Genomic DNA, 18,910 nt, shown 5'->3' with positions numbered 1-18,910 from the left:
TAGATATGCCCCTACAATGTGTAAGTCTATTCTTAATATTTTAAGTGCCAGTGAAGCCATAGATAGTACATGATCTGGAAACTCGACAACTTGAGTTCCCCAGCACCATGATGGCTTTACCGAACCCAGGAGTGTTTGGTACCAAACAACTACTCTCAATAAACCCACAGTGCCAGTGTGGGATTTATTGAAACATGTACTCAGGGGCACCTTAGAAAACCCCCTGAAAACCTACCAATTCTGGTGTGGTCTCTGACTGGCTTTAGGCAGCCTGCCACCACCAGACATGTATCTGGACCCCTGGGCCGAGAGCCCCTGCTCTCTGAGACCAGATACAAAACAAAGCACATCCTGGGCGGAGTTGTCATGCCTCCCCCCCCCCATCCCCCCCAGGGATGAGCATGAGTACAGTGGTCGAGAGATAAGCTTCAAAGGCCTTACCGCCTTATTAATGCAACCCCAGCCTGTGCTGCTTGCACCACATGAGTGCCCCCAGTTCAAACCCCCAGTTTTGGCAGGCAAATCGGTGGGAAAACTAAGTGAGAACTGGTGGTGTGCCCCTCTTCGCCTACTCCACCCCTCAGGTGCTGGAGGTGAAGTGAAGAACATTTTTCAGTGCCCACCATCTTTAAGATGTTGGAACTTATCTAGTCAGGTCTAGGGTTATGCCCCCTCCCACAGGAGGGTGGCATAATATTGGGTGTAGACACCCAAGGTGAGAGACCCATTGGGCCCTACCTGTCACTCCCCTGTAACACCTCTAAATCTGGTATTTAGGTGGCACCCCCAGACCCTGAAATCATATTCCTGATGACCTAAGAAGAGCTGAACACTACAGTGTCGCACCAGCAGAGAAGAATACAGACACTTAACTGACTTGGCCAAAGCCCTAACAGCCTGTTTGCAGCCCTCGACTCTTCCTGCACCAAAAGACAACCCATCTTGCAGCCCAGCGACTTCCAAAGCCTTGGGAGGACTGCCTGCAACAAAGACCAAGATCTCCAGTGGACAGCGGACCTGTCCAGAAGAAACCAACTTTAAAGAACAAAGACCTCTGCCCTGAGGAACCACAAAACCACCGCTGGACCCACCTCTGCACCCGAAGCCCGTGGCCAGAGTCCTAGCGGCCCACCGGTCCCGTGAAGGTTCCCCAGCGCTTATGAGCAAGGGTCCACTGTGGGCTGACTCCTGCCGGGCTCCGCCTCAACCCCTGTAGCCTCAACTCGAAGACTCCCTCTGACTGTGACCTGCCCAGTAAGACTCTTCTGACACCCCTGCACCCGAAGCCCCTGGGCCTTGGGGAGCACGAACAACGGAGTCCCTACATCTCCTAACATTTCTACGTACCTGGGCAGCTGTGGGGTTTCTTCACCGTCCTCCTGGCCTGAGCCTGCAACCTTTCTTCAAAACTGATTCCCCCTTGGCTTGCATTGGGTGTCCGATGCTGTGTTGGCACTCTGCACCCGGCTGCCCCTGTGGGTGTAAGTTTGGTACTTCCTTGTCACCCTTCCTGTGCTTACCTTAACCCCCGGAGACTGGGTTACCAAACCGTGTTACTCAGCTGTGAGCAGCATCCCTTCAATTACCCCTTTCTCCATTGGACAACAATGGGTCCAGATTCTGAATTTGAACCCTGCACCAAGCCGCAGATTTGCTACTTACCTAAACCTTGCCCGGTGCTTATTCTTCATCCTGAAAACCAAGACTGTAAATTGCATATCTACCCGCAATACTACATTCTTGTTTTCTTCCCGTGGGGTAACATTGCTGACCTGAAAATTCCACTAAGTGGCCACTTTTTAAAGTGAAAAGTATTTTTCTTGAAAAATGTACTTGCGTTTTAATGTATTTCTTGGTCTTAAAATAAATCTTAAAATTGATGTGGATCTCATTTGTGAGTCGTGTGTCATTTATTAATGTCTGTGTGCATAACAAATGCCTTACACTCCTCTGTGTCAGGCCTAAGGCTGCTCGGCCAAGCTACCACAAATAAAGGACTTTGGGTGTACATTTACCTCTGTACACTTCTGGGGGATTCTCCGGAGTCTTTATGTGATATACCACTGAGTGGTTATATCGTGCAAAGAGCCAGCTTCCTACAAATACGTTAGGGGCCTTAGAAATTGTTGTTAGTATTTTATTGGATGATTCGTAGACACATAATGGCAAATTTACTTGTTATATTCCTAGGGACATAAGCCTTGCTCTGTCGCTCTGTCACTCTGTCTCTCTTTCTGTACAGCCCTCTGTTTATCTGTCGTCTCTGTCAATAGCACATGCTTACCTATTATGAACATATACTTGCTGCCCCTAGTACACGATTGACATATAGCTGAAGCATTTAAGTACTAAATTGAGCCATATATTTTATTTTACTTGTATTTTGTAAGGGAAATTAGCAATGTTGTTTATATATTGTCTTGATCACGCAGTGAACCCTTACAACCTGAAAAACCTGCAAGTCCGAAGTTCATAGTGACTTTGGACGGGGTACCCAGTCCACCTGGCTACGGCTCCGATCAAGAGGAAGCAATGGAGTATATTGAGGAAGGACAACAAACTCCTAAGCAAAATGGCACAAACTTAGATAAGAAAGCAAACAAATTGCAAGTGCAACAGACGATCAACAGACAGCCCAACAGTTCAGATGGTAAGTGAACTCTGATATTAAATGTGTAGGGCTTCAGATCAGCTTTATTGGTACAATGTAAATTCAGAAATACTTGTTACCTATTCTCTCTGTATTATAGAAATATACAAGCGGCTGTGCTGTTGGCGAGCAACTATATATATATATATATATATATATATATATATATATATATATATATATATATATATATTTATATATATTTGCACACCAACAGCACAGCCGCTTGGCGTATTTAACTTGATGCATTTAGAATTCTCATCAAAAGAACACAGAGAATCAACCTGTGCTGCCATTCACCTTGGAGCCCAAGAACATCATCTGCGGCGTCCCACAATGTTCGTCCCTTAGCCCTACTCTGTTCAACGCCTACATGACCCCCCCCCCCCCCCCCACACCAACTTTGTCAGAAACCTCAGTCTGAACATTATCTCCTACACTGACAACACCCATCTTATCCTCTCTCTTTCCGAAGACCCATCCACCACAAGGGCATACTTCCACCTGTGCATGACCAGCATTGTCAACTGGATGCAAAACAACTGCCTCATGCTCAACACAGACAAGATTGAAGTATTGATTTCCTGGAACAACTCCTCCCTGTGGGACGACTCCTGGTGGCCTGCTGCACTACAACCTGCTTCCATCACCATAGCCCACGCCTGAAACCTCGGCATCATCTTGGACAGCAAACTTACCATGAAGAACCAGATCTGCGCAGGTGCCTTCCCCCTGCTTCCCCGCTTTGCACATTCGCTGAAAGATCTTCAAATAGCTCCCAGTCTCCACTAGATGCACCGTCACTGAAGCCCTGGTCACCGCTTGGACAACTGCAACGCACTCTACGCAGGAATAACCCAACCCTTCCTCAAGAGACTACGGACCATTCAGAACGCAGTGGCTAGACTCATCCTCGTCCTCCCCATAAAGGCCCATATCATCCCTCACCTGAAGAAACTCCATTGACTCCCCGTCCACAAGAGATGCCTATTCAAGATTCTGACTTACACCTACAAAGCCCTACAAAACAAGGGACCAGCATACATCAACCACTGCCTGAGATTACACCAGCCTTCCAGACTTATGCGACCCACATCCCTCTCCTTAGCTCACATTCGCCAAAGCAACAATGGAGGACACTCCTCCCACATCGCTGCGAAGCCCTGGAATAGCCTCACCCCTAAATCTCTGGACTTCACCCTCTCTTCAGGAGTTCAGAAAGAGACACAAGACCTGGCTAATCAACTGATGCCCCGAGCAGCTTGGACCTCAGCACCTGGATACCCTCACGGGTGAATACACTTTGATTTATTGATTGACCTAGTAATTTAAGTTTTTATTATTTCCTGAATTTGCGAAGTGGTGGGACTCTATAACAATACATAAATATTTCGAAGGCAACGGTACTACCAGAGGGCTGTCAATTAACACCTTTCCAGCCATAGATGATTTAAATGAAATGGGAGTTAAAAAATAGGAAGAAAAGCTAAATCAAATCTCCAGGGAATGCTGAGAGATGTTAATAGATATAGCAGAGAATCAGAGAGAGAAATTGATTGAAGAAATTCAAAGAGAAATAGACCTTTTAAACTGTGCTAAAAATTGCGAAAAATAATTTTGATTTTTTAGAAGAAGTTATGGATAAATATCAAGAAAATCTTCGTACTAGAAAGAAATATACGTTTTAGTGAGATGAGTGTGTGTTGCTGGATTGTGTTTACACGGTATGCTAAGAAATTTGATCATACAGTTAAGAGATTGGATACTAGCAAGACTCCTCCACAATGCTCTGAAATTCCAAGCATGAGTAGCATTTCAAGTTCAGAGATGAGTATCAGTTAGTCTGATTTGGATACTCCACCAGAAACCATACCTAAAAATAAAACCCTAGGTCATTCAATTTGTTAAAAAAACTTAAAAAGAATTAGAATGACAACAAGAGTTCCACCCAGTGAGTGGAACAAAATAATCTGAGGCGCTAGAGAAGAAGAGGAACACATGGTGGGGGCTCGAGAACAGGCTGTTGAAGATAATCAAGTAAAACCTTTGTATATCTTAAATGTGGATGAATATTTTGGGAACCTTTTTTCATGTTTTAATGCAGATGGACTTAGGAACTGATAATAAATTGGACTAGATAATGATATGACTTAGGGTGTCTCCATTCACCTCCTGAATGTTTATATTTGTGGTTTAGCGCCAGCAATAATCTCGGTTTACCCAGATTTGTATGTACAAGAATTCCCTAATAGTTTATAGACTAATTTCCAAAAACAATGAGCATTCTGAGCATCTCAATTGGATAAAGGCCCAAGTAAACTTTCAGCAATACAAAAAAGTTCATTTTCCTTGATAGTGGGAGCAGCACCAGAGCAAGATGTACTTTTTTCCTGAGCTCCATTTGCAGTACAGATGCTACAGGCAGAAGAACCACAAGTTGCAGACACATCCTCTGCTGTGGAAGACGACTATCAGTCTCTGGGGGGGGGAATTGGAAAGCCTGAGAATACATTCAGATATTTGTGAGTTTTTCATCCATTCCCCATGCAAGAAAAAGGTGAATGTCGGACAGGCACATGCAGGGTCTTTGACCAGAAACTGAACAGGAGGCCCAGAAGACTATGCTTCTTCAATACATTAGCAATGCCACTTCACCTAATATCAAAGGTTGAGACGGTGTACAGAAGTTTTCTGGAAGGGCAGAGAAAAACATTCAACATAAAGAACCGGAAGCAACTTAAGACATGCTCCAAATGGTGCTACAGGAAGTGGAGGAGAGCAACGCCTACCAGAGCATCCGCATACTACAATGCATGCTTTGTATGAAAAACATCTTGTGCTGGGAGAAAAGTCCCAGAATTGATGGAGGCAAACCACCAAAGATAGCATCAAGAAGAAAAGTAAAAGTTCTAAGTGATCGTTCACCAAAGAAGTTACAAATACAGTAAATAGATTTTAAAAATTCCCCTCCTGCATCCAAAATAAAAAAAAAGTTATCAAAAATAAATAAACTGGTGTAGAAGCAGGGTGAAGATTCCAACTTGCTATGCAGAAGTTTGAAACCGCTAATGTGTTTTGGAATTGGCAATTTTGTCTCGCTTGTCACAAAATGACCCTACAGGGCACACCAGCACATCATAGTCATGCCGACAGTAAAGTAATTTCAATGCGCTTGTTGCCAGCCTGTGACTCAAAGGAATATAGTTGACTTTTTTCTGCTTTTCTGGCAAAGTATGTTGTGACTTTGTTAGGATGCTGGTATATACATCTTTCTAAGTAGCATTAGTAAAATATTGTGTATTTTAGACCATAGTCTGTTATACAGAAAAACTCAAAGTTCACATTGCAGTGCATATTTAGATAAAATCCATTTAAAAAATGCAATTCTTCTGCAGTCACTAAAAGTCTTCCCCAGCACAGGTTACATCCAAAAATTGCATAACATACAAAAATCTTACTACATACATTCCGGGCATTATCCTATATTTAGTTAGACCTGGTTTTAAAAACGGCATCTTTGAAGTGAAAAATTGTAAACGCTACATCAATATATGTAAATGTATACACTTTTCCCCCAATCCACAACTACAGGTGCCATTAATTTCTTCAAAAATTGTTATACCCCTACGTGATTGTGTGTGCTTTGTCCTCTTCTCCGCCGCCCCCCCACTACCGCCTCCTGTCAAGAGTTATTCCAGATAATGTGGATCTTCCACCGTCCTGGGGAGCGCACGCTGCTATTTCGGACTCTCATTGCCTTGTTTGTGTGTTATTGTTTGTTTTTAATAGAAAATATGAAACCGTCCTTTTTGATCACCCTTGGACTATGGCCGCGGCCTGTTATATGTGCTTAGGAACTTTCGGGAGATTTTGCTTCTGGCTCATTTGAATGTATGGCATTGCCTTGCTGGCTCCCGAGCTTTCTAGCGGCCAGCCCTTGTGGTTGTAGGCCCTTGTTTGTATCTTTTTAATGTGTAATAAAAGGTTTCTTATAAAAAAAAAAAAAGAAAAATTGTTATACCCGATGTGTCTATGCCCCCACGTCCTCTTTCCCGGACACTGCTGGAGCGGCTCATGGCACTATGGGCGGATATGCCGGACGGTCTGTCTGTGATGGGGGAGACTGGAATGATGTCTTGGACGTAGCCTTGGATCGCTGGCAGCCAGGGGAGGGCGCTGTGACTGGTCCAGTCACGAAACTTTCCTCCTTCATATCAGCACTCGACTGGGTTGACCCCTGGCGCCGGTAACACGCACAGGCCCGGGGCTACACATTTCTCTCTGCGGTTTATAATTCCTTTCTCCCGCCTAGATTATCTGTTCGTTCCCCAGGTGCCTACGGCTTGGGTAGTGGAGGCAGATATTCTCCCGAGGGGTCTTTCCGACCACTCACCGGTGTCTCTTACGCTGCGAATGGGTTGGGCGAGGCGGCCCTTCCGTTGGCGTCTCTCAACGTGGAATCTCCAGAAGGCGGACTACAGGGAGTGCCTGGAGGGTGCGCTAAATCAATACTTGATGCTTAATGTGGGGTCGGTTTCGGAGGCAGAACCTATGTGGGAGGCAATGAAGCCCACCTTGCGGGGAGTGGATATTTCCTATTGTGCGGCAGCTCGTAGGACTCGGAGGGAGGCCCTACTTCAAGCTGAGACGACTATTGGTGAACTTGAGCATCGTAGTCGAGGAGAGGGGGGACACCTTCTAAGGCAACAGCTGCACCTGGCGTAACAGAACTATGCAGCCCTCCTCCTGGATGAGGCCCATCTTGCCTGGTTGGCAACGCGCAGCCGAGTCTATCAGTGGGGGGATAAATCCAGTAAGATGCTTCATAGGCTTTGTCAGGGGCTGTTTCATTCTCAGCCCCTTCCCGGGATAGTGGGCCCGGATGGAGGGACTCTCACAGACTCCCTGGATATCGCCGAAAGCTTCTTTACATATTTCGCAGAGCTGTAAGCCCACAAAGAATGCCTGCATAAGGATGAGATAGGCATGTTCCTGGATGACCTCCCACCTCGGGCATTGTCTGACGAGGTGAGCGCAGAGCTGGATCTCCCGGTGGAGGAATTGGGAGCAGCCCTGGGAGACCTGAACTCGGGTAAGGTGCCGGGGCCCAATGGTTTCCCCTGTGAGTTCTTTAAGAAATTCTTTTTGCAGCTAGGACCTCATTACCTCGGGGTTGTAGAAGAGTCTTGTGAGCGGGGTTGCCTCCCGCGGGATTGGAGACATGCCGAGGTGGTGGTGTTTCATAAACCAGCGAGACCCCTGGACCGGCATGCTTCATATCGCTCCATCTCGCTCCTAAACGTGGAGGCCAAAATATTGGCCAAGGCATTGGCTAGCTGTTTGCGGGCCCATATCACCACTCTTATTCACCCTGATCAATCTGGGTTCATGCCCCAAAGGGCGACTCGGCACAATATACGCCGTGCACAGGCAGCAATACGAGGGCGTTGCGACCAGGCTGCGCTGCTGTTAGCAGATATGGACCGGGCCTTTGTCTTCCTTAGCTGGGTGTATCTCTTTGCTCTTCTGCGTAGACTGAATCTTGGCCCGCACTTTGTCCTACCTGTCCCTGCTCTATACAGATCTTACTTAATCGGTACGGGTTGCTGGCTCTACTTCCTCCACTTTCTCTCTTGAGCGGGGCACCTGGCAGGGCTGCCCACTGTCCCCGTATCTATTTGCCTTGGCAGTCGAGCCGTTGGCCCCCTGGGTACGTATGGATGCGCAGGTGGCTGGCTTTGAATGGGTGCACGGATTGTCAGAGCGGATTGCATTATATGCCGACGATGTATTATTCTTCCTTACGAATATCGATTGGACAGGCCCGCGGCTGCTTCGCATAATGCAGATCTTTGGGGAATCATCTGGTCTCTATCTCAATCCCAGCAAATCTACGTTATGGCTTTTGGGGAATACATCGGGCGTGGGCGATTGGGCGGCATCGGTTTGGGTGGTTACTGACGGGATGAGGTACCTTGATGTGTTCCTATCGGACTCCTCCACGGCGGCCTGGGAGCGGAATCTAGCTCCGGTGTGAGAACGCGTTCGGGAGGATTTGAAGGTGTGGTCTCGTATGCCGCTCTCTATTTATGGCAGATCGGCCATTTTTAAGATGGTTGCACTTCCTTGTCTATTGTACCAGTTACAGAACCATCCCTACCAGATTCCCCCTAGATGGTTTAGACAGATTAATTCAGTCTTGGGGCAATTCTTATGGGCAAGTGGTGCGGTGAGGGTCGCCCTACGAACATGTTTCCTCTCTACGGGATGGCTACTTCTGATATATTATCCTACTATATGGCCTCACATTTACTCATCTTAAATGAGTGGTGGTATGGGGATCGGGATGGCCCGGCCTACACGGTCAAGCGGCTCCTCACGGGGGATCTCTCTCTCCACACGATATATTCTGCACCGGTACAAAGGGCCCTGCCGTCAGCGACTCAAGTAGTCTTTCAGATCTGGCGACAATCATTGCAGCGGATGGGGTGGTGGAACACACTGACCCGGGAGACCCCCTTGTGGAACAATGGTCGCATGCCACAACTAGCAGCTCTGTCAGGGTTTCGGGGCTCGGGACAGGATCGGTATCTCCACCCATGGGAATGTTATGAGGGGATTAATCCTAAACTCTTTCCAAGACCTACAAGTCGAATTTCACATGCCTAAATCCCAATTCTATAAATACCTCCAGTTCCGTCACCCCCAGTTTGGCGGGATTGGAGTCATTGGCGGAATTCAGCCTGATGGAAGCCAAGGTGTTCATGGGGGATCTTCAGGACCACAAGATCTCTAAGATTTATCAATCCCTATTAATGCACAGCTCCCCCCACATTGCAAAAACTTAGAGATGCCTGGGAGGGGGATGTTGGCTCGCTTGATGAGGTGGACTGGACGGAGGCTCTGGCCTCCCCGCGGGGGGCAGCCAAAGTGGTACGTCTACATCTTATCCAATTCCAATATTTTCCATCGTGTCTATTTTACCAGGGTCCGGTTGTGGAGGGCGGGAATGGTGGCTTCCCCGGTATGCCTGAGGTGTGAACGTGAGGAAGGGACCCTGATGCACACTGTTTGGCATTGTCCTTCTCTGCTACGATTTTGGAGAGGGGTGATGTCTTGCCTCTCGGGGGTGCTGGGCTGGAGTCTGCCCCGGTCGCCGCAACTAGTATTGCTTCATGTCATGGAAGGGATCGGAGGCAACATCTATAAACGCCACCTAGTGTTGCTGGGGTTCACATTGGCAAAGAGGGACATAGCTAAGGGGTGGAAGGCGCCTACACCACCATTGGTGTCGGTATGGAAGAAGGGCCTGGACTTTTGTATGGGTTTAGAGCTCCCTATTTTCACAGCTAGAGGGTGCCCGGAGAAGCATTTTAAAATTTGGAAGCGGTGGGCTAACTATCGGGGTTGCTGCTGGAGCTGGTTGCTGCGGGGGGACCCCTTAATCCAGACTGATGGTACCCTGTTAACGCCAATGCCGATTGACTGTATACATGAAGAAGTGGATGCGGGAGGTGTGGGGTGAAGCCATGTTCTTGCTGGGTCTAGGAGGGTGTTAGTGCGACTACAGGGGGGAGGAGGGGAGTTGGGGGAGGGGGTTTCTAACAGGCATTTTTCACATGTATTGCTTTGTTTGTATCCTCATTGTCCTCTAGAAAGTCAAAGTCATGATGCTTTGTATTGATTGTGCAGAGGTCGCTGGATCACAGTGCCCTGCTCTATACTTGTCATTTGAGGAATGAAATCTGTTTAAAAAAAAAAAAAATTGTTATACCCTCTGGTTTGGCGTGCAGTGAATTTAGACTTATTCTAAATTTTAATAATGCATTTAGCATTTCTCAATTTGGTAATACGTCTTTGAGATGGGGATAGGTTGATGTTTGCGGCTTAAAATGTTTTAATCATACAGTTGTGTTTTTCCCAGCCAAATAGCTCAAGTTTTTTTCCCTGGTTTCCATGTCACCCAGATCTCTCAATTCCTTTTTCGATAATTTCAAAGGCGTATCTATATTAAAATCATTTTTCGTAATATACCTGCAATCACAAACAATTGTCCTCTTAACCCCATGTTAATCAAATTTTTTAATTCACCATATTTATTAAATGAAGTGGCTTTGATGTTCAAATTGGGTCATGCCCATTATTGCCAATTTATCTGCATGAAATAATCAAGAGATATGATGACTTAGAGGTCCAGTATATAAAGTGCAAATAGTGTAGGGGCTAAAATGCAACATTGGCATAGTTAATTCTTTAATGGTATTATTTTTGACCGAGAACCAATAACATCTAACTCTTTTCCCTCCTCGTAGTTGTTTTAATATTGATAATAAGCCTCAGGAATTTTTAAGTCATTTCATTATTGCCATAGCATCTCTTGATTAATTAAATGTGATGCGAAAATCTATGAAGCAACAGAAATAATTAACCCAGGTTTCAGTTGATTTCTTGGCCATCTCACTACTGAGTGGCTTCTTTTAAATACTCCTTGTTCAGTTGGAATTAGCTCTTCAACCTTAATCCAAATCTTCAATGACTGGAGAATAGGCTAAAAAGCTGGTAATTTTTAGGAACTGCGTGATCATCCATTAAAAAAATTGGCTTTCCAACTGTCCAGTTTTTGTGATATATTGAATACTGGAATGAATATACTATCCTGCCCCTCTATATTGAATTTTAATATTACTTTAGAGAGATCATCCAGGCCTGATACCCTCAACAGATTAAGAGAAGGTATAACCTTTGTTATAGATTTTACAGTGAAGAGAGAAAATATTTCTTCATTGCATATATATCGATGGGATGGAGGATCGAAATATCCATTTGTGTAGAGTCCTTTCAGGTAGAATAACCAGTCCTCTTTCGACACCATACACCTGGACAGACTTGATTGTCTGCCTAACCCAGGCTGGACTAATCTCCAAACGTTTGCTATATCCTTTGATGTAATTGCCAATATCATTAGCTCCCAATTGGAATTATACAATTATGTCCTCTCTCTCATGAAAGACTTACATTTTGCTTTCATTCCAGAATATACTTTATTCACCTGATCAACACACTTTGGTCACTTTCTCTGCTTTAACCTGTTTATCTTATATTTTAAGTCTTAGTACTGAACATCTAACTAGGCAACATTCTTTTTTACATTTCTTGTCTTGTTTTTAGGTGTGTGCTTGAACTTTTCCAGATAGACTTTCATACGTTTGACCACCTCCTTATTTATTTTATTGCACCAATTAATTATATCCATTTCAACCAAATCCATATTTTTTAAATCCGTGGTTCCCTGTACCTTAGAATGTAATGGTAATTGTTTGCCATCAATAGGAGTTGTTACTTGCCTTGAGAATTCCACATGTAGAGTTATCATTTTTTTCTAAGTTCTATATCTGCAAACTTAGAGAAGCTCTTAAATTGGGATGTCACTGCCATCTATATGAGCTACCTAAAGTCAGTAATCAGTCCAAAGTGCCAAGCTTGAATATAATATATTCTATCTGACACCTTTGTTTGTCCTGCATAAAGGTTTGTGTTGCTGGAATACCTGATATAAAGCAACTATTCATACACATCTAACCCTAATTATCTGAACAATTTTACATTTCACAAACTGCCTTAGATCGAACACATTTTGGAAATACAGGTTCGAGGCATGTGGGCTGCTGAATTCATATCTGTGCATAGATCGCCGCCTAGTGTTGGGTCCGGATGTTTGCACGTTGTTGTCCTGGAAGAGTCTTCGAAGTATCCTTGGATAGGTGACTCCTCCCCTGGACTACAGTGCGCATGGGCATCCTCTCCATCCTCAGATTGTTTTTTTCCGCCATTGGGTTCGGATGTGCTATCTTAGCTCAAGTTAGGAAAATATTTTTTCGAGGCCAAAAGGCCTTTAGTTTGCGTCGGTACTGTTTATCGATCGGGTTTCGATACAATTCTGTTAGTTTACTAACTTTCAGCACCGACTTTTTTCGCATTTACCTGTCCATCGACTACTTCGACGATGGAATCGAGGACGCCATTCAAAAGGTGTCCGGTATGCAATGCGAAGTACCCACACATCGACGTCCATCCGGTGTGCAACAAATGCCTTTCGCCGGACCACGACGAATCGACATGCATGGCCTGTGCCCGGTTCCGTTCCAAGAAGACTCTGCGGAATCGACGAGCGGCGAGACTCGAGGCGCAGCACGCAGCACCGGCCCCAACAGACATCTTCGACGAGGCCGAAGACGTCGAGGAATTAGAAGTCTTGCCCTCCAGTCCCGTTTCCGAACACGAACCCGGATCGGACGAGGTAGACGAGTCACTCTTCCACAGAGGTGAAGACGACACCGAGGTAGGAGACGACGAGGAGGCCTTAGGGGCCGAAGAGAGTAGCTCCAATGATGAACAAGGCCTACCTGTTCAAACCGTTGAAACACCAGTGCCACAGCCTATGGCTCCGGTCGAGGGATCGCCTTCGGGCCTTACCCGAGACCCATCCCGCAGTTCTTCGGCCCCGCCCTCGGGCCCGGCCTCGGACGTTCAGCGGCAGCCATTACTACATAAACAGGCTGGTTTCCCTACCACAAAACCGAAACCGAAAGCTGCTCCGGTTCCACCGAAACCGAAACTGAAAGTGGCGCTGGTCGGATCGAGGCCTTCGACGCCAGCGCACCGCGTCGGCACCGACCGCACCAAGAGGGACTTCGGTGCCGAACTTGAAGCGGGCGACGTTGGAGTCGACAAACGGAAAAAAGCCATCGGCACCGACAAACCTGCTCGGCTCTCGGCACCAACGACACCAAGGGCCGTACCGCCTGCTGTGTCTCGCATCGCTCCCTCGACGACACCTAAGCCTCAGGTATCGAAGACTTCGGTGATCTCTGCACCTCGACTCGATGAACCGCCGGCGCCGAAAAAATCCACGGCCGCCTCTACCAGCCTGGCCGGTGCCAAGGCCTCGAAGACGCCCCAAGTACGACCTGGTGCGACGCAAGGCAGCAAAACCACAGCTGTCCTCCAGGACACGTCGGGTTCCGGTTCGATCGGAGCTCCAGCAGCCTCTTCGGTGCCGGCCAGCATTACATTCGGCTTGCCTCCGTCGACAATCCCAAAAATGTTCCAACTCAGGACACGGGTCACCCAACCTACGGTCACACCTGCTGAGACGTCTCCGGCACGTATCATCGACGCCGACACTGGCAGGATGATTCTCCACGACCGAAGGATAACTTCGGAGCCGCCGTTGGACCCTTTCAGGATCCCACTAAAAAGGAAGTTGCCTGCAGAATCGGAACCTCTCCTTTATGAACCCTTCCATTCATCCTACCAGGATCCACACCGGTTCTCCCCCACACGCTCCGATACGGATGCATTGGAGGACTACATGGATGACCAAGTCCCCTACCATGTAGACACGGACCCTGATGACCAGCAGGACCCTGATCAAACTTGGGGCGACCCTGCACACCCCAGTGCACCTCTCGATGCACAGGACCAACAACTCTATGGGGCAAAAACATCTCCTACGGAGGATACTGCGGCGTTCAACGCTCTTATTGAACGTGCTGCAAATAACCATGGGGTACAGCTTCACTCTGATACCATCGAAGATGACTTTCTAATGGACACCTTTGCATCCTCAGAAAGACATGTAAAGTCTCTGCCAATGTTGAAGGGGGTCCTCAAACCAGCCAAGGACATTTTCAAAGAACCCACCAGGGCACGAGTGATAAACCCCAGGATTGATAAAAAATACAGATCAGCACCTGGGGATCCTACTTACATCAGAGGACAATTACCACTCGACTCCATCGTCGTAGCGAATGCACGCAAGAGGGCACACTCGCAAACGACAGGTGACGCTCCTCCCCCGGACAAAGAGTCCAAGGTGTTAGAAACATCTGGCAAGCGAGTTGCCGCCCAAGCTGCCAACATATGGCGCATAGCCAACACTCAAGCGCTCCTTGCTCGCTATGATAGAGCGCACTATGACACACTGGAGCAAATATTCCAACATCTCCCTGACCAGTTCAAGGAAGGCGCAGAAATGCTCATCAGAGAAGGACAGCTACTAACGAACGCTTCCATCAAATGCGCACTAGATGCTGCAGACACGGCTGCCAGAGCCATAAACACAAGCGTCATGCTGCGACGGCATGCCTGGCTACGGATCTCAGGATTCAAGCCTGAGGTACAAAACAATATACTGCACCAGCCTGTCAACCCCGACTATTTATTCGGGCCGGAGGTTGACACCACCCTCGAAAAGATAAAAAAGGACACGGACACTGCAAAGTCCATGGGCGCCCTACAAACTCAGTCCTTTCGGAGCGGCTCCTTTCGTCGCCCCGGAAACAAGGGAGCAGGTAGAGGACAGGGGTCACAACAAACATATAACAAAGGCAATACACAGACCACCTATGATAAAAACACCCGAGGTGGCTATCGTGGCTCCAGCACAAAGGGCAGAGGACGCGGCTACGGCAACACCAGGTCCTCCCCCAAGAACAAGCAGTGACGCCCTCTCCCTTCCTCCCGACCACATAACACCTGTCGGGGGAAGGCTACAAAGGTTCCTGTCCACGTGGAATTCCATCACCACGGACAGGTGGGTCAAAGATATTGTAAAATTCGGTTACTGTCTGGAGTTAACCTCCACTCCACCCACAATACCACCAAGAAGCCGTCCTATGTCCTCAGAGCACTTAACGCTCTTACAGCAAGAAGTGCAAAGTATGCTTCTAAAAGGCGCTATAGAGGTCGTACCCATCCACGAGCAGGGTGCGGGAGTGTACTCCCTCCACTTCTTAATTCCAAAAAAGGACGGGTCGCTCAGACCTATATTAGACCTGAGACCCCTGAACCAGTACATTCTTTCAGAGCACTTTCACATGCTCACTCTACAGCAAGTCCTTCCGCTTCTCAAGCAGGGAGACTTCCTAGCCACACTGGACCTCAAGGATGCGTACTTTCACATACCCATCCACCCCTCACACAAAAAATACCTCAGGTTCACTGTTCAGGGGCAGCACTATCAGTTCAAAGTCCTTCCCTTCGGCGTGACAACAGCGCCCAGGGTTTTCACGAAGTGCCTAGCTACGGTGGCAGCACATCTACGGAGGCAGCATATACACGTCTACCCCTACCTAGACGACTGGCTCGTTCAAGCGAAGTCAGCCCAGCAATGTGCAAGCCACATGTCCCGCACCATTCACCTTCTTCACAGTCTGGGATTCTCACTAAATTATCCAAAGTCCCATCTCCAGCCCGCACACGTACAACAGTACCTAGGTGCGACTATAGACACTCTGGCGGCCACAGCTCAGCCAAATTTAGTGAGGATCAACAGCATACAACTGCTGATCTCCTGCATCTTCATAGTCCCGCACGCGAGATTACATATGCGCCCACTTCAGGAGTGCCTAGCACGTCAGTGGAATCAGGCTCAAGGACAGTTAAAGGACCTAGTGTTGGTGAGCGGTCGGGCATACAACTCTCTGCATTGGTGGAATCCACAAAACCTTTGCAAGGGCCGACCATTCCAAGAGCCTGTCCCACAGATAGTACTGACAGCGGACGCGTCTCTCCAGGGATGGGGAGCTCATGTACTCCACTACACAGTGCAAGGACTATGGACAACACAACAAAAGAAGTTGCACATCAACCTTCTGGAATTGATGGCAATCTTCCTGGCCATGAAGGCATTCAAAGTACATCTATGCAACAAGGTCGTGTTGATCCGGACGGACAACATGACCGCAATGTACTATATACAGAAACAGGGAGGAACACACTCTCCACAGTTGTCTCATCTGGCTCAGAGCATGTGGAAGTGGGCCATTCAAAGGAACATGTTCCTCATGGCGGAACACCTCCCTGGCAAGGACAACCAGATGGCGGATCTGCTCAGCAGACACAGCCACCAGATGCACGAGTGGGAGTTACACCCATCAGTACTCCAACCGTACTTCCAGCAGTGGGGTCATCCGGAGATAGACCTATTCGCGACAAGCGAAAACGCAAAATGCCAAAGCTTCGCCGCCAGATTCCCACATCCGCAGTCGCAGGGCAATGCGATATGGATGAACTGGTCCGGCAGATTTGCGTACGCTTTTCCCCCAGCGCCATTGATACCGCTAGTGGCCCGCAAACTCCGACAACACTCCCTGACACTCGTCCTAGTTGCTCCCACGTGGGCACGCCAGCCGTGGTACACCACCTTCCTCGAACTTTCCGTGGTGCCGCATCAAAGGCTGCGGATCAAACCCGCGCATTTGACGCAGAACCATGGAGAAGTTCAGCACCCAGATCCGCAACAGCTGAATCTGGCGATCTGGCTCCTGAAGTCCTAGAGTTTGGCTATCTCAACCTGCCACCTGACTGTATGGACATCATCAAGGAGGCCAGGAGACCCACTACCAGAGCTTGCTATGCAGCCAAATGGAAAAGGTTCGTCATTTATTGCGGTAATAATGACATCAACCCGCTGGACGCATCCATCCAAAACATCATCTGTTATCTCTTACACCTATATCGATGCAATCTGGCGTACACCTCTATACGTGTCCATTTGACCGCAATCTCAGCCTATCTGCAAACCAGGCAGCACCTCTCTCTATTCAGAGTGCCTGCCATCAAAGCATTCTTGGAAGGACTCAAACGAGTCATTCCACCAAGCCACCCACCGGCTCCAATGTGGAACCTCAACTTGGTCCTCACACGCCTGATGGGTCCACCCTTTGAACCTCTACACTCATGCGAGATTCAATTCCTTACCTGGAAAGTGGCCTTCCTTGTAGCGATCACTTCCCTAAGGAGAGTTAGTGAACTCCAGGCACAAACCGTTCAAGAGCCATTTATACAGGTTCACACCAACAGGGTCGTACTACGTACCAACCCCAAATTCATGCCCAAAGTAATATCGCAGTTCCACATGAATCAGACTATTGAACTGCCAGTTTTCTTCCAAAACCCACAAACTGTTGCAGAAAGGGCACTACATACACTAGATGTACGGAGGGCCCTCATGTACTACATCGATAGGACTAAACCCTTCAGGAAGACAAAACAACTGTTCGTTGCCTTTGCCCCACACCACAAAGGTAACGCCATCTCCAAAGCAGGGATAGCCAGATGGATAGTTAAGTGTATTCAAATCTGTTATCAAAAAGCAAAACGCACCTTAACTATTCCACCACGAGCCCACTCAACACGTAAGTTGGGGGCTTCCATGGCCTTCCTAGGAAATATTCCCCTGCATGATATATGCAGAGCAGCCACATGGTCCACTACACACACATTTACAAAACACTATTGCGTAGATGTGCAGTCAAAACAGCAGGCAGCTGTAGGACAGGCTGTTCTCAAAACACTTTTTCAGACCGCTGCAGCTGGCACGGGTAGCCGCCGCCAATAGAGGGCACTGCTATATATTCTATGCACAGATATGAATTCAGCAGCCCACATGCCTCGAACTGAATATGCTACTTACCAGTATGCATCTGTTCTTGGCATGTAGGGCTGCTGACATTCATATCGCCCTCCCTCCTCCCCGGCGCCTGTCGCAGCTGCAGCTCTCAGAATTACTGCAAGCATGGTCATCACTTTCTGTATCTACTCCATCACTGCCACAATGGCGAAAAACAATCTGAGGATGGAGAGGATGCCCATGCGCACTGTAGTCCAGGGGAGGAGTCACCTATCCAAGGATACTTCGAAGACTCTTCCAGGACAACAACGTGCAAACATCCGGACCCAACACTAGGCGGCGATCTATGCACAGATATGAATGTCAGCAGCCCTACATGCCAAGAACAGATGCATACTGGTAAGTAGCATATTCACTACATATATCTTATACGCTGACATTAGATCACCCTGGCATAAGTCCCCCTGTATTGGACTCAGATTTAAATTAATTAAAATAAACCATTATCACAATCAAAGTATTTTGAAACTGCACATTTATGACTTAGATTGTAATTAATGCGATTTTGTGGACTCTTATTGTATAACCTTTCACCTAGTATTACATATACTTTTACCATAATCAGTTGATGCGGAATTATTATATAAATTGATTTTAGATGCCTATTTCCGGTCCCAACTAGTATATACTTGCTTTATACTTCTTGCTATCTTTGGCGCTGTTAGGATTATTAAGCCGCCTGATGGAGGATCAGTATCTTTAGTTCTCATCTGGGGATATAGTTGGCCAAATCTTTCAAACATTGTTTTTTTGATACAGCCATGTCTGCAGGAATCATTTGATTC

General features: G+C 47.3%; 1 protein-coding gene across 4 annotated transcripts in view; it reads left to right on the top strand.

The window, feature by feature from the left end:
• Positions 1–18,910, top strand: part of ZC3H14 (zinc finger CCCH-type containing 14) — a 299,808-nt gene that overhangs the window by 228,398 nt on the left and 52,500 nt on the right. For all 4 annotated transcript variants that reach the window (XM_085626576.1, XM_085626575.1, XM_085626578.1 and 1 more), the window contains one exon: positions 2,433–2,650. In XM_085626576.1, the coding sequence (XP_085482702.1) occupies positions 2,433–2,650 (218 nt within the window). The remainder of the gene's footprint in view (positions 1–2,432; positions 2,651–18,910) is intronic.

Source organism: Triturus cristatus, chromosome 9 (genome assembly GCF_964204655.1).
Source record: "Triturus cristatus chromosome 9, aTriCri1.1, whole genome shotgun sequence".
NCBI classification, from domain to species: Eukaryota; Metazoa; Chordata; class Amphibia; order Caudata; family Salamandridae; genus Triturus; species Triturus cristatus.
The sequence above is the reverse complement of the archived record's forward strand: the minus strand, read 5'-3'. Positions and strand labels throughout refer to the sequence as shown.